This window comes from Micromys minutus, assembly GCF_963924665.1.
Source record: "Micromys minutus genome assembly, chromosome: 25".
In the NCBI taxonomy this organism is placed as follows: domain Eukaryota; kingdom Metazoa; phylum Chordata; class Mammalia; order Rodentia; family Muridae; genus Micromys; species Micromys minutus.
This window is the reverse complement of record NC_137960.1, coordinates 3,218,222-3,232,346: the sequence shown is the minus strand read 5'-3', so window position 1 is coordinate 3,232,346 and position 14,125 is coordinate 3,218,222. Positions and strand designations below refer to the sequence as shown.

The 14,125-nt window shown below is 49.8% G+C and overlaps 1 protein-coding gene and 1 long non-coding RNA gene across 3 annotated transcripts; one reads left to right on the top strand and one right to left on the bottom strand.

Moving 5' to 3' along the window:
- Positions 1-22: 22 nt before the first annotated feature.
- LOC308436993 lies at positions 23-8,335 on the bottom strand. 2 transcript variants are annotated; one of them, XR_013975547.1, is made up of 4 exons: positions 8,148-8,335; positions 7,320-7,494; positions 5,799-5,964; positions 23-930 (listed from the first exon to the last, which is right to left on the bottom strand). It is a non-coding gene; the product is annotated as an uncharacterized lncRNA (long non-coding RNA). The 2 variants fall into 2 exon arrangements; XR_013975548.1 differs by lacking the exon at positions 7,320-7,494.
- Positions 8,336-8,483: 148 nt separating this feature from the next.
- DAXX (death domain associated protein) lies at positions 8,484-13,722 on the top strand. Its single transcript, XM_080937989.1, has 8 exons — positions 8,484-8,607; positions 9,442-9,667; positions 10,143-10,974; positions 11,070-11,281; positions 11,489-11,711; positions 11,850-12,324; positions 12,429-12,648; positions 13,522-13,722. The coding sequence occupies exons 2-8, from the start codon at positions 9,458-9,460 to the stop codon at positions 13,579-13,581; spliced, it is 2,232 nt and encodes a 743-aa protein (XP_080794115.1). The 5' UTR covers positions 8,484-8,607; positions 9,442-9,457; the 3' UTR covers positions 13,582-13,722.
- The last annotated feature ends 403 nt before the right edge of the window (positions 13,723-14,125 follow it).

Sequence of the window (14,125 nt, the reverse complement as noted above, 5' to 3'; positions counted from 1 at the left end):
TGTAAAGTACTCTTGAGCAGGGGAACCCGAGGAAGAAAAGTGCACTGCTTAAATATGCCCAGGAGACTTGTGCCGCTTCCTGATTGGTGTGCCCTCCAGTATCTCATTAGCATGCCCTGAGAGCGGGCTGTGACGTTCGTGGTATATGAGCATTATGCGTGGTATATGCGCACTACGTCCCTTGGGCTGGACAACAGCTCTGTTTGCTGAAACATCGGCAGGAAGCCGGCACCATCTATTGGTGAGGCACAAACGGCTTCCAACATCTCCCCCTTTTTTTCTTAAATAAAACATGGCCGATCAACCATCAGGCTCTTGTTGGACCTTTAGGGTTCAAGACCATGATCAGCAATAATTTTGGGTAAGGCACCTTCCTGCGTGCAATGGGAATGAGCCCTGCAGGGTGCAAAGGCTGCCTATGTGTAGGACACCCATTCCTGGTGCAATGCCTCAAAGGCTCAGGGTGCAGGGGCTATCCAGACACAGACCCATCACTTTTACTAAGCCAAACAGAGGGAGAGGTGCCCATTTCAAGTGCAGCAAGAGCTTGCACTATGACCACTTTGTCACATTGTTGTTGAGTACGGAGTTTGCACACCATCTAGAGCAGAAACACAGTACCTCCGCATAAAAGCATGCCAAAAACTACCTGATAAGGCAAAAGTTCTATTTTCCCCTAACCCTGCTATCTCAGTGTCTAAGAGCAAGTACGGTACATCAAAGGTTTTATTGGTGCCAAACAAACGAGGAAATAGTTTTGCATTAAGGCGAATGGGTATCGGTTTTGGAAACACCGACAGAATCCCCCGTCGAGGTTCCGCTTGAATTGTCATGCAGGACAAGCTCATCAGAAGCAAGTGGAACAGCATCTTGTTCTGGTAGCATTTGACGTGTTAGACGTTCTGGGATCCAAATTGGGCTTTCTTCTCCCTGTGGAAACACACAAATAGCTCCCCTGGATCGTATTAAAATAGGATCCAGGCCTTTCCAATCACCAGTGAGGACATCTTTCCATTTCACTAACTCTTTAGGTGGCACAGGCCATTGTCCATGGCGCTCAGCAGCTGAATGGCCATGAGCATCCAAATTAAAAAAATTTAAGGTAAGAAGTATAGTAGAAATGGCCATTTTGGGTATAGGGGGCACCTCTCCAATTCCCCCTTTTTATTTGTTTAAATAAACCTTTAGGGTGCGATGAGCATGTTCAATGATGCCTTGACCCTGAGGATTATAAGGCAATCCTGTCAGGAGTGAAACTCCCATGTGATGGCAAAATTGCTTGAATTTTGCTGAAGTATAGGCAGGACCAATGTCTGTTTTTAACACTTTACGTATGCCCATGCACTCCACACTTCAAGACAATGAGTAATAACATGAGAAGCCTTTTCTCCTGATAAAGGAGAAGCAAAAATGACTCCTGAACAGGTGTCAATGGACACATGTACATATTTTAATTTTTTGAAGGAGGGAACATCCATTTGCCATATTTGGAGAGGCTGAATGCTTCATGGGTTTACCCCTACATGTGGGGTGGTGGCAAAGACGCTGCAGTTCCCACAGCGGAAAACTATGTCTCTGGCGTCTTTTCTGGTGATGGAGAAACGCCTACGTAAGGTTTCAGCTGTCACATGAAACAGAGAGTGGAACCGGGTGGCGGCCTCCACAGGGGTCAGGACTGCAAATGCAGTAGCTCAGGTGGCAAGATCTGCTAAAATATTACCTTGTGACATCGGGCCGGGTAGGCCTAGTAGGCACGAATGTGCGTGGTGTAGCAAGGAGAACGTCCTGCTGAATTTGCATAAATATGGAAGCAACTGGGCTCCCAGTTTTAATTAGACCAGCTACCTCCAGGGAATTAACTGCATTAACTACTAACTAAGAGGAGTCTGAGAGTATATTAACAGGACCAAGGAAAGCACGTAAAACTTCTAGAACAGTTTGACATTCAACCAATTGAGGGGAATTTTGGGCAAATTGTTTGGTTACTACTTTGCCTTCATGCACATATGCGCCTAGCCCTGTTTTAGAGCCATCAGTATATACTATGTCACCTTTTGTAAGAGGGACTGCGCTTGTCACACGGGGAAACACGAGAGGCTGGCAGCGTGCAAAGGTCAAAATTGGGTTTTTAGGGTAATGATTGTCAAACGTCCCAGAAAAGGCACATACAAGTATGGCCCAATCATCATCAACTGCAGCCAAAGTCTGTAACTGTTCTGCAGTATATGGAATAACTATTTTTTTCTGGATAGGTACCAAAATGAGTAACCGCAGCCTTTAATCCTCGCAAGGCAAGTTTGGCTATGGCCGAGGGATACCATTCAATAATTTTGGCCGGGGAAGCCTGTGGATGAATCCACAGCAAAGGACCTTTTTGCCATAATACTGCAGTAGGCAACTTCTCAGTCTGTAAGAGACATAGTTCAAAAGGTTCACCTGGGTGTATTCTGACTAGCTGAGCTTTAGTCAAGGCTTTTTCTACCTTTTGTAAGGCTGCAACAGCCTCTGGGGTCAGACACCGTGGGGATGTTAACTGTGGATCTCCTTCAAGAATATCAAACAAGGGTTTTAGTTCAGCAGTAGAAATCTTTAGGAAAGGCCTTAGCCAATTAATGTCCCCTAGGAGCTTTTGGAAATCATTTAATGTCTGTAAATGATCTCTTCTGATTTCTATTTTTTGAGGTACAACAAATTCTGGGTGAATGACGGCTCCTAAGAACCTTCCCACCTGTGATTGCTGAACTTTCTCTGAAGCTATCGTTAACCCAAAGTGCTGTAAGGACTTAACTAAATCATGAAAGGCTACTTCTAAGTCTTGAACATTAGGGCCACATAAAAGAACGTCATCAATATAATGAAAAATGGACAATGACGAGTATTGCCTTCTAATAGGGGTTAAAGCTTGTTGTACATACAGCTGGCACATAGTAGGACTGTTTGCCATTCCTTGTGGGAGAACTTTCCATTGGTATCTTTTATCAGGTTCTACATGGTTTATGGCAGGCAGAGTAAAGGCAAACCTCTCTTTATCTCTGGGATGTAACGGGACAGAAAAAAAAGTCTTTAATATCTACAATAATTATCTCCCACAGCTTGGGTAATGCTGACAGAAGCGGGAGACTGTGTTGGACAGACCCAAACAGTTGCATTTGTGTATTAACAGCTCTGAGGTCATGTAAGAGTCTCCATTTGCTTGATTTCTTTTTTATGACAAAAATTGGAGTATTTTAAGGGGAGCTAGAAGGCTCCTAACTGTAATTGCTCTCTTACCAATTTGTGGGCAGCCTCTAATTTTTCAGAGGAAAGAGGCCATTGAGGAACCCACACTGCCTCCTCTGTAAGCCATGGTATGGGCATAGTCCCCTCAACGGCCCCTAAGAAATACCCAAACCACTTCGATCAGATTTTATGGTGGGCTGTATGGGGTCTGTAGGACCTTGATGATGTTTGCCGATGCCTCTTCTGGGGATATACCCCATATCAGTCATCATCCCCTGTGCAGGCAGGGAGTAATTGTTCATAAGTTTAAGACCTAGTTCTGTTAAAATGTCTCTTCCCCATAGATTAACAGGTAGTGGAAGGACATATGGTGTAAAAGTCCCTTTCTGTCCCTCAGGGGCTTTCCATTTTAATGATTTAGAGCTGATAGCAGGACTGGCTTCATAGCCAAGGCCTCGTAATGAGTGGGAAGATTGAATAACTGGCCACTTAGCAGGCCACCACCTAGTAGAGATGATGCTTTTGTCTGACCCTGTGTCCAAAAGTCCTTCAAAAGGTTTCCTTCAATCTCCAAATTCAAGGTTGGTCGAGTATTCAAATCTACTAATAGATATGCTAAGTTAGTTCCTGAAGAACTGAAGCCTTTGTTCTCCCTTCTCACCCTGTTTGATGCAAATTGGGCAGGACAATTGGGGAGGATGAGCAATTGAGCAATCCGATCCGAATTGGGGAGATGGGAAGCAAACTTGGGGAGGAGCACATGATCTTTAGTTGGCCTTTATAATCCTGATCAATCACTCCAGGGTGTACTACCAAACCTTTAAGGGTGGCAGATGAGCATCCTAAAAGCAGCCCTATTGTATTAGCGGGTAATGGTCCATGAAAGTCAGAAGGGATAGGCTGAACTCCCATTTGTGGGGTCAGGACAATTCTGGTGGTGGCACGGAGGTCCAATCCCGCGGAACCCAGAGTGGCTCTCCGTGGGGGTTCTCCTGCTCCCAGACTACTGGGGAGCTGGTTGCCCCATATATTTAAGGGCCCTGAGGATGGGGGCCCCGCTGTACATTTTTTGATGCTTCTAGGGGCCTCCCAGTGATATCTTTTACTGATCTACATTCATTAGCCCAATGCTTCCCTTTCTTACACTTAGGACACAGGTCAGGAATACTCTTAGGGTTGAATCTAGAGCTCTGACTTCTACACTCTCTCTTCATATGACCAGGCTTCCCACACTGAAAACAAGTGACATTCCTCCTAGGAGGACCAGGCCGCCGCCGCCCCAGTAGTATGGCGGCAGCTAAGCCTGCATTAGTTAAAGGTCCTCCAATCTCTCTACAGGCTTTAATCCAGGCTTGTAATCCTTTACCTTCCAGGGGATAATGGCATTACGACATTCCTTAGTGCATTGTTTAAAGACCAGTTGCTCTATCAAGGGCATATCCTGTTCTTGGTCTCCGAATATTTTGCCCGCTGCTTCCATCATGCGGGCCACAAAGTCTGAGAAGGGTTCACTTGGACTCTGAATAACTTTTGTTAGATTTCCTGACACTTTTCCCTTATTAGTGTGCGCTTTCCATGCCTTCACGGCACAAAGCGCTATCTGGCCATAGACTTCCACGGGGTAGGTTGTTTGGTTAACTGCCCACTGTCCCTGTCCTGTCAACATTTCAAAATTCCAAGCTGGCTGTCCAGCGGCTGCATTGGCAAAAGCCTGGGTCTGACAAGCGTCATGCCACAAGGCTTTCCACTCAATGTATTGTCCCATACTTGGGAGACAAGCTTTGGTAACAAACTGCCAATCAGCAGGGGTCATGGCTATTGTAGTTAACCTCTCTATCTGGAACATGGTATAATTAGCGGTGACTCCATAAGCTCGGACTGACTCTGCCAACTCTTTAACTTGCTCATACTCGAGGGGGTGATAGCTACAGACACTGTTATCATCCTCGAACACAGGAAACATTTGCCAGATGGCATGGCGTGTCTCCGGTGAACAGAAGGAGAACTCGCACTTCCTCTCTGGATAAAGCGGAGGAGTAGAGGCCACCGCAGCGGCTGCTTTAAGAGCTTTTGGTCTCGCTACAGGAGTCCTCCACCCCGATGATACCATCGCTCTGCCTCATATTCCGCTGCCTCCTCCTCTAAATCTTCCTCTTCAGACTCAAACAGTTCATCCTCTAACTCGTCTGCCAGCGTTCGGTTTTCTTTCACTTTCATTTTGTATTCTGCTCCGTTTCTGACATGCTCCGGACATGCTTCTCGGAGCCTACCTGTTTTAATTTTTGTTCCTTGTGCGCTCCCAATTTTATTCTGCTCTGTTTCTGACATGCCTTCTTGGTGCTGCGTGATAACTTTCTGTCCTGCCTTAATCATGGCCTCGCATTTCTGATCCCGCAAACATGATCTAACTAACTTCCACAGCGATACTATCACAATGGTCACCACGAATGCAAGCAATAACCCTTCTACTGCCGGAGAGAATCCAAGGAGGGACATGCCTCCGTTTTTGGCACGCTCTCTTGGTGCTCCATAAAATCCAAAGAGGGACATGCCTCTCGGAGCTTACTTATTTAATTTACCTTTTCGCAGTTCTGAATCCACTTCAGCGGACTGAAGGTTCCCCTTGGCACCAGTGATGTTAAGGCTTCCCGGGATTTTTAGCACCACTTGTTGCACGCCTAACGAGCGGCAACAGGATTTTTCTGCGAACAACCTTTATTGTACAGTACTCTTGAGCAGAGGAACCTGAGGAAGAAAAGTGCACTGCTTAAATATGCCAAGGAGACTCTTGCAGCTTCCTGATTAGTGCGCCCTCCAGTATCTCATTAGCATGCCCCGAGAGCGGGCTGTGACGTGTGTGGTATATGCGCACTACATCCCTCGGGCTGGACAACAGCTCTGTTTGCTGAAACATAGGCAGGAAGCCGGCACCATCTATCGGTGAGGCACAAACAGCTTCCAACATGGACCTGTGTCTGTCTGTATGGACATGTGTCTGTCTGTGTGGACCTGTGCCTAGGGGGCCTCTCAGCATATTGGAACCCACGCCTTCAGTCCCTATTCACCAGTGTCCGGTATACACTTCAAAGCCACCACACTAGCACCCTCCTTCCTGAGACTCCCAGCCCTGCTCCAGGTCAGGGCCTCCCTATCCCCAGTTCCGAATACTCCTCATAACTGCAGACCCTGGGGTCAGTCACCCTCTTTTGATTTTCATGGGCATCAGGTACACGAGTGGCATAGGCATGCCTGTTGGCAAACACCCGGATACGTAAAGCCACTTTGAGCTGTTTCGATTGTTGCAGGAACAGAATGGGTCAAACAGTGTAAAACATGTTTATTTTTATTCATTGTACGTAATGGATTCTGGTCATTTTTAACCTTCATTTCTCTCTCGAATCCCCCTTTAACTCTTAGGGAAATCCCCCCACCCCCAAGTTGATTCTACTTCCCTGTCTTTGTTTTGTGACTCACTTTAATTAGGATTTTTTGCACGAGCTCAACTGGATTTACCAGTGTCAAAAAAAGACTCCCCCAACAACAATTATTTGCTAGTAGCTCTTCAGAGATGGGTGGGGATCCTCCTGAGCCTCCTTCCTTGATAGCTCTTTACCTGGAGCAGGTAACCTTGGCTTCTCTGAGTCAGTGCCATAAGCCGGCCTTGTCCAGACAGCATTTCACAGAATTCTTCTCACCTAACTTTCTTCCACCCCACCTCCATTCTTCCATGCTCCCTCAGCTTTCTGTCTGCTTTTATGATTAACTTTTAAAACATATTTATTTTGCTTTATTATGTGTATGGGTGACTTGCCTGTATGCATGTAGGTTCACCATGCACAAGCCTATTGGATTTCCTGGAACTAGGGTTACAAGACGGTTGTGAGTCACACTAGGGAGGTGCTGGGAGTTGAACCTGGTAGAGCAACAAGTGTTCTTAAAAGGCTCGGCAGGCACCTGCGCTCAGGTCGTGCAGAGACTTAAAACTGACACGCACATAAAACGGAATATAAGTAATTGTGAAAAGAACCGGAACCCTCACTTCAGGCATTCATTCACGGAAACCCGTTTTGAGAAACCCAAGGACAAATTAAATCCATTACCTCTAGAGTGCGGTTAGCCATTGGACATTGGAGAGCCCCCCCTCCCCACATTGAAACGTGTAAGCCTAGAAGACCGGACTGGAAGCGAGGAGGTGGGTTTAAGTTTGAAGTTCGGGTGATCTGAGAGCAGCTGGGCTTCTTTCCTGGTCCGGCAAACTGGCGAGATGCCCACCACCTGAGGAAGGGAGGCGACGGAGATGCGGAATCCGCGCGCGAAGGGTGTAGGCTGATCAGGCTTCATCAGCACACCTGAGGACCTCGCCTCCCCACCCTGGGCCTGGCGGGCATCACAGCGCTTCCCCTCCCTTTCTGTTTTCCGCAGCTATCCTGGAGGAGACACCCAGCGGGATTTTATGAGCCTCATTTCGTTTCCCAGCGCTCCCAAGCGGCAGCTTGCACGGCTTCTCACCAAGCCCGCGCCAGGTTATCCCGCGCCCTGCAAAACCCCGCCCGGAAGCACTGCCTTTGTATTGTCGCCGAGGACGACCCTCGGTGAAACAGGGCCACCATCCCCACCAGGGGGCCCGGTCATTACGTCTGTGGCGCAGGTTGAGCATCCAGTCTCCGACAGCAATAACAACAATACCTTACTCGAGCAGCATGCTGTGCTCATTTGTATTCGTGTGTCAGTGTGTGTGTGTGTGTGTGTGTGTGTGTGTGTGTGTGTGTGTACACGCAAGCGCGTGCACCTGACTCAGGAGGCCGACGCTGGGCAGCCTCCAGGTGCACGCCGCCTCTCGAAGGGAAGGGCAAGCGTAGGCAGGAAAATCCTTTATTTCCTTCCCTGGAACCCTGCACAATCTTAAAAGACATCAGCCCCTCAGGTACCTGCTTGGGGTTCCTGCCCCTCCTAGGATGGAAAAATGGGTCTTCTCCACCGTCCACCCGATGGCGTGGGGTGGGGGCAGGTCAGAGGCAGGAAGTTTCTGACCGGCCGAGGGGTTTGGGCAAGCTCCTGGTGCAAAGAGCTCCACACCTGGCCAAGCCGGTTGGTCGGTGACGTACGGCAACATGGCGCGCCCCATCTACCTGGTCCCAAGCCCCGCCCCCTGAGCGTTCGCTCATCTAGAGCGGCGGCCTAGGTGGGCGGACCAAGCGTCATTTCCGGTTCCAAGTGTGCTGGGTCTCGTACAGCAATATGGCCGCCCTCAGATGCTTCAGGCGGAAACTCTGAGTCTTCCGGTCTGTTGTAGGGCCTGAGGTGGGGGTGGGGGATAGGAAGGCGGAAGGAACTTTGTGAGGATTTGTGACCCGCGCTGAGGGGGATCCTCGAGAGACCGTTTCTGAGGTGGGGGCCAGGTCGTTCGCGGAGCGGGGGTGGCGGCGCAGGAGTGGTGAAGGCGAAAGACTGTCGGCCTGGCTGCCGAGTCTGAGGGGCGAGCTCGTGTGGTACCTTGCTAGCCCTGAAGAGGAGTGTGGCGGCCTAGGGCTGAACGCAGAGATGGTTACTTGGCGGGAAGCTGAGGCTGGAGACTGTTCTAGCCTGGGGCTGGACATTAGGAATGCCGGGTGGTGGGCACGCTGTCGGTTACAAGTCATAGAGAATGGGGGGAACCAGGGTGCGGTGAGAGGGAGGGGACTGGAGATGAAAAATCTCCAGTCTAAAGTCCTGGTTTGTGGAAGGTGGAACATGGAGATGTCTGTAAGAGCGGAGAGGACACCAGGCTCTGTGAGAGGGAAACCTTTTAACCTCGGAGTCTAAGAAGTGGGAGTTAGGAAGAACTCGGAGAGGACTGTCGTGTCTGAGGGCGAGAGCTGGGCAAACCCATAAGGTGGCATCGACAGGGTGCTGTTTTCTGTAGACAGAAAAACTCGGAGAGCAGTGTGGGATATGGACCCCACTGAGGATTGGGAGTAAGAAGGAAACTTAACAGCTAACAGAGAGTAGGGAAAGAAACGCAACTGAAAGACAGGAAATTGACCGGAGGGTTGGAGTCTAGGGTGAGGATTTAAGATGGTCGGTAGGTTTTCCCCCAGAACTGCTTGAAACTGATAGTTGCAGTTTGGGAAGGATTAAGCTGTTTGGAACCCCGAGGTATCTGACAGGGTGAGGACTAAGCAGGAGGGGCTCTTTCGAGGCTCCCTTCCAGAATTCTGACCTTTCAAATACTTTCTCCCTCAGGGGGATTTGATCTCCCATGGCCACTGATGACAGCATCATTGTGCTTGATGATGATGAGGAGGATGAAGCATCTGCTGAGCCAGGGCCCTCCAACCTACCCTCCAACCCTGTCTCACCAGGACCAGAAGAAGCCTCTGGTTCTTCTGACCCTCGTGGGGATGGAGGGAGCAGTAACTCAGGTAGCAGGAAGTGCTACAAGTTGGAGAATGAGAAGCTGTTTGAAGAGGTAAGCTTTAGGGCCGGCTCCCCTTGCTTTTGAGATAAGGGTCTCCATTTGTGGCGCTGGTTGCTTGGAACCGTCTAGATGAGGCTGGCCTTGGAACTCACAGAGTTCTACCTGCCTCTGCCTCCTGACAGCTGGGATTAAAGATGTGACCTTGGGCTGGAGAGATGGCTGGCTTGGTGGTTAAGAACACTGACTGCTCTTCCAGAGGTCCTGAGTTCAGTTCCCAGCAACCACATGGTGGCACATGACCATCTGTGATGGGATCCGATGCCCTCTCTGGTGTGTCTGAAGACTGACAGTGTACTCATATGTAGAATAAATATTGAAAAAAAAAAAATAGGTGTGAACCACTATGATGCGATTGGGGAGATTCCAGGGAAAGGGGTGTTTGATTGGCTGATGTTCTAGCTTCCTCACTGATGCCAGCGGTTTTTGTCGTGGTTTTGTTTTCCCTCCCCTCCCTTGAACCATTTAGTTCCTTGAACTGTGTAAGATGCAGACATCGGACCACCCTGAGGTGGTTTCGTTCCTCCACAAACTGCAGCAGCGTGCCCAGTCTGCCTTTCTGGCCTCTGCAGAGTTCTGCAACATCCTGTCCCGGGTTCTGTCTCGGTCTCGGAGCCGGCCTGCTAAGCTCTATGTCTACATCAATGAGCTGTGCACTGTCCTTAAAGCTCATTCGGTCAAGAAGAAGTTGCAATTAGCTCCCGCAGCCTCAGCGGCCAGTGAATCCTGTGGGGATAACCTTCCCACAGACCCCCCCTCTGACCTTACAAACACTGAGACCACTGCCTCTGAGGCCTCAAGGACTCGTGGTTCCAGGAGGCAGATCCAGCGCTTAGAGCAACTGTTGGCCCTGTATGTGGCAGAGATACGGCGGCTGCAGGAAAAGGAGCTGGATCTCTCAGAACTGGATGATCCAGACTCGTCATATTTGCAGGAGGCCCGCTTGAAGAGGAAACTGATCCGTCTCTTTGGGCGCTTGTGTGAATTGAAAGACTGCTCTTCGCTGACTGGGAGGGTCATAGAGCAGCGAATCCCTTACCGAGGCACCCGATATCCGGAGGTCAACAGGCGCGTTGAGCGTCTCATCAACAAGCCGGGGCTGGACACCTTCCCCGACTACGGAGACGTGCTGAGGGCAGTGGAGAAGGCGGCGACCCGGCACAGTCTGGGCCTTTCCAGACAGCAGCTTCAGCTCCTGGCTCAGGATGCCTTCCGGGATGTGGGTGTCAGGTTACAGGAGCGGCGACATCTGGATCTCATCTATAACTTCGGATGCCACCTCACTGATGACTACCGGCCAGGTAGGAAGCTCCTGAGATGCCTCCTTAGGAATGGAAGCATCTCTAGTCCCTTCTCAGATTGGGACTAGGTGCTCTGACCCTGTTTTCCCACATAGGCATTGACCCCGCACTCTCGGATCCGACCTTGGCTCGCCGCCTTCGGGAAAATCGAACCTTGGCCATGAACCGGCTGGATGAAGTCATCTCCAAGTATGCAATGATGCAAGACAAGAGTGAGGAGGGGGACAGGCAGAAGAGGCGGGCCCGGCTCTCAGGCGCCGCTTCCCAGTCTAAAGACCTCCCCAAAGCCTCCTCGGATTCTGGTGAGGTATGGGAGGGCTAACACCTGTCAGAAAGCTTGTCTTCACCCTGGATTGCCAGCAGGGATCCAGGGTGACTCCTGGAGTCGCTTATGGAAGCAGGGAAAGAACACTGGTGACGTGCTTACCTAGCACTATGACCCAGAGTCAAGTCCTCGTACTACCAGAAACCTCTGGGGCAAGGGATTCCTTAAGAGAGACTCCTTCTTCCCTAGGGTCCTAGCGGCATGGCATCCCAGGAGTGCCCTACTACCTCCAAGGCTGAGACTGATGATGATGATGACGAGGAGGAAGAGGATGATGAGGAGGAAGAGGATGATGAGGAGGAAGAGGATGATGAGGAGGAAGAGGATGATGAGGAGGAAGAGGTCACTGAAGATGAGGATTTAGAACAGTTGCAGGAAGATCAAGGGGGTGATGAAGAAGAGGAAGGAGGAGGTATATGTGTAAACGGAACACTTCTGTGGGGAGTTTGGCTCTGCCAGACATGAGTTCCTTGTTGATCCTTTCCTTCCTTCTCCATCCTTTGCACAGCCCCTCAAGCTGTTCCTCACTCCACCCCCTTTTCTTTTCCAGATAATGAAGGAGATAAGAGTCCCACACCCCCTTCGCACATTTTCCGAAGAAGGAACTCAGAGCCCACAGAAGGGCTCAGATCCCCAGAGGAGCAGCAAGAGAGAGGACTGACAGGGACACCAGCATCCCCGCCAGGAGCATCCCCGGACCCTCTCAGCACCGATGCTGAAAGCAGTGGAGAACAGCTCCAAGAGCCGCTCCTGGGGGAAGCGAGTCCTGTGCCCCAGCTCTCTGAGCTAGAGATTGAAGCTTTGCCTAAGGATAACACCCCTTACCCCAAGGAAAGGAACATTTCCTCTTCCAGAAAAAAGTCAGAAGATTCCCTCCCCACCATCTTGGAAAATGGGGCAGCTGTAGTTACCTCTACATCTTTCAATGGGTGTGTTTCTTATCAGACGTGGCTAGATGGCAGTCCACCAAGCAAGAGATTGCGGAAGGAAAAGAAGCAACTGGAATCTGGACCCTTAGAAAACAGGTAACACTGGGTGAGGAAGGAGGCAGGACTCTCTGAAGGGAACCTGATGTCCTGGGTCTCCCTGCGGCCTCAGGCCCTCTCTGTCATTTCTCTTCTGTCCTTAGCTATATAAAAAAGGAGACGGCACAGCAGGACAGTGGGCAGAAGACAAGCATCCTACCTGTCCCGTCTCCCCCCTTGGCCTCTGCGGCTCCTGTTGCTGATTCCTCCACAAGGGTGGACTCTTCCAGCCATGAACTGGTGACCAGTTCCCTGTGCAGCCCTTCTCCATCCCTGACACTCCAGATGTCCCAGGCTCAGTCTCCCCGGCCCTGTGTTTATAAGGTAAGCTGGGGTGGAGTTTCTCCTGGCTGGTCATTCTCACTGGTTCTCTCTGGGTGTATTGCACCTGCTACTCTTTTTCCCCATCCACATTCGCACATGCATGCATGTGTAGTGACAATTTTGGAATTTTGGTTTCTTTATAAAAACTCAGAGCTGAGTGGTCGTGGTTGTGGTTTGTTGGTAGTCTTGCTCAAGAAGAATCAAATTAGATTCAGAGTTCCCTATTTCTCCCCTCTCTCTATTCTTCCTTCTTTTCTATCTAGTGATGGGTGCAGATAAAGAGGAGGAAAAAGAACCCACAAAGTCTCAAAGACTGACTGTATGTTTAGATTTATTTAGCCCAGCATAGTGGCTTATTCCTTTAACCCCCGCACCCAGGAGGCGGAGGCACACTGATCTCTGACTGCAAGGCCAGTCTAGTCTACACTGTGAGCTCCAGGACAGTCAAGGTTATATAGTGAGGCCGAGTGAAACAAACTGATTTGATGTAAATAAGTACTTTGTTGGCATGTACATCTGTGTGCTACATTTGTGGCTCATGGCCATGGAGGCCAAAAGAGGGTGTCTGAGCCTCTAGGTCTGGAGTTACAGAGAGGGCAGGCAGTAAGCCACCATGTGAGTTCTGGAGACAACACACAGGTCTGCTGTAAAGCAGCAGTGTGCTTAGTGGCTGAGCCATCTCCCAGCCTTCCTTCCATCTTGTTTGTTTTGGAGACAGGGCCTCTCTATGTAGCCCTGACAGTTCTAGAACTCTGTATGTAGACCAGGCTGGCCCCAAACTCAGATACCAGTCTGCCTCTGCCTCCTGAGTGCTAAAAAGGCATGGGCCACCATGCCTGGCTCACCCTTTCTTCTCCCCTGATTTGTCTGCAGACGAGTGTGGCCACACAGTGCGATCCCGAGGAGATCATTGTGCTCTCAGACTCTGATTAGCAGTCCCTGTACTCCCTGCATCCAGAAGGGTTTGTATGACTGTTGGAAGATGACCAGCAGAACATGGACGGAGCTCCTCCCGTTTTGGTGGTGTTTCTTTTGACAGAAAAAAAAATCAGATGTTTTTAAGTTTTACACAGATACATTAATAAACAATGAATTTCTTTTCTTATTGTATTCTTTCCTTTCCTTTGTCTTTGATCTGCCCTTTCTAGCTTGGCCCTTGCAGACCTCTTTTTAGGGCGCACTCATCTGCTCATCTTTACCCTTCCTTGAGCCTTCCTTCCCCTAGGCACTTGTTAAGATAAGTGCTTCAGAAGCCTTCTTAAGCGGCTTTACTTTCTCATTTTGAGCGGTATGAGTGAAAAGGCCAATCAGGGGCTGACTCAAGGTTATTTGGCCAATCCAGGCCTGGAGGAAGGGGGCGGGGCTTCAAGGGTTCTGTCAGATGCTGGGAAAAGGGCTGTTAGATCCCGCGAGCAAGCTAATGTCCAGAGCTTGGGGTGGAGCCTGAGGAGCGGAAGCCAGGACTGGTCAATGGGAA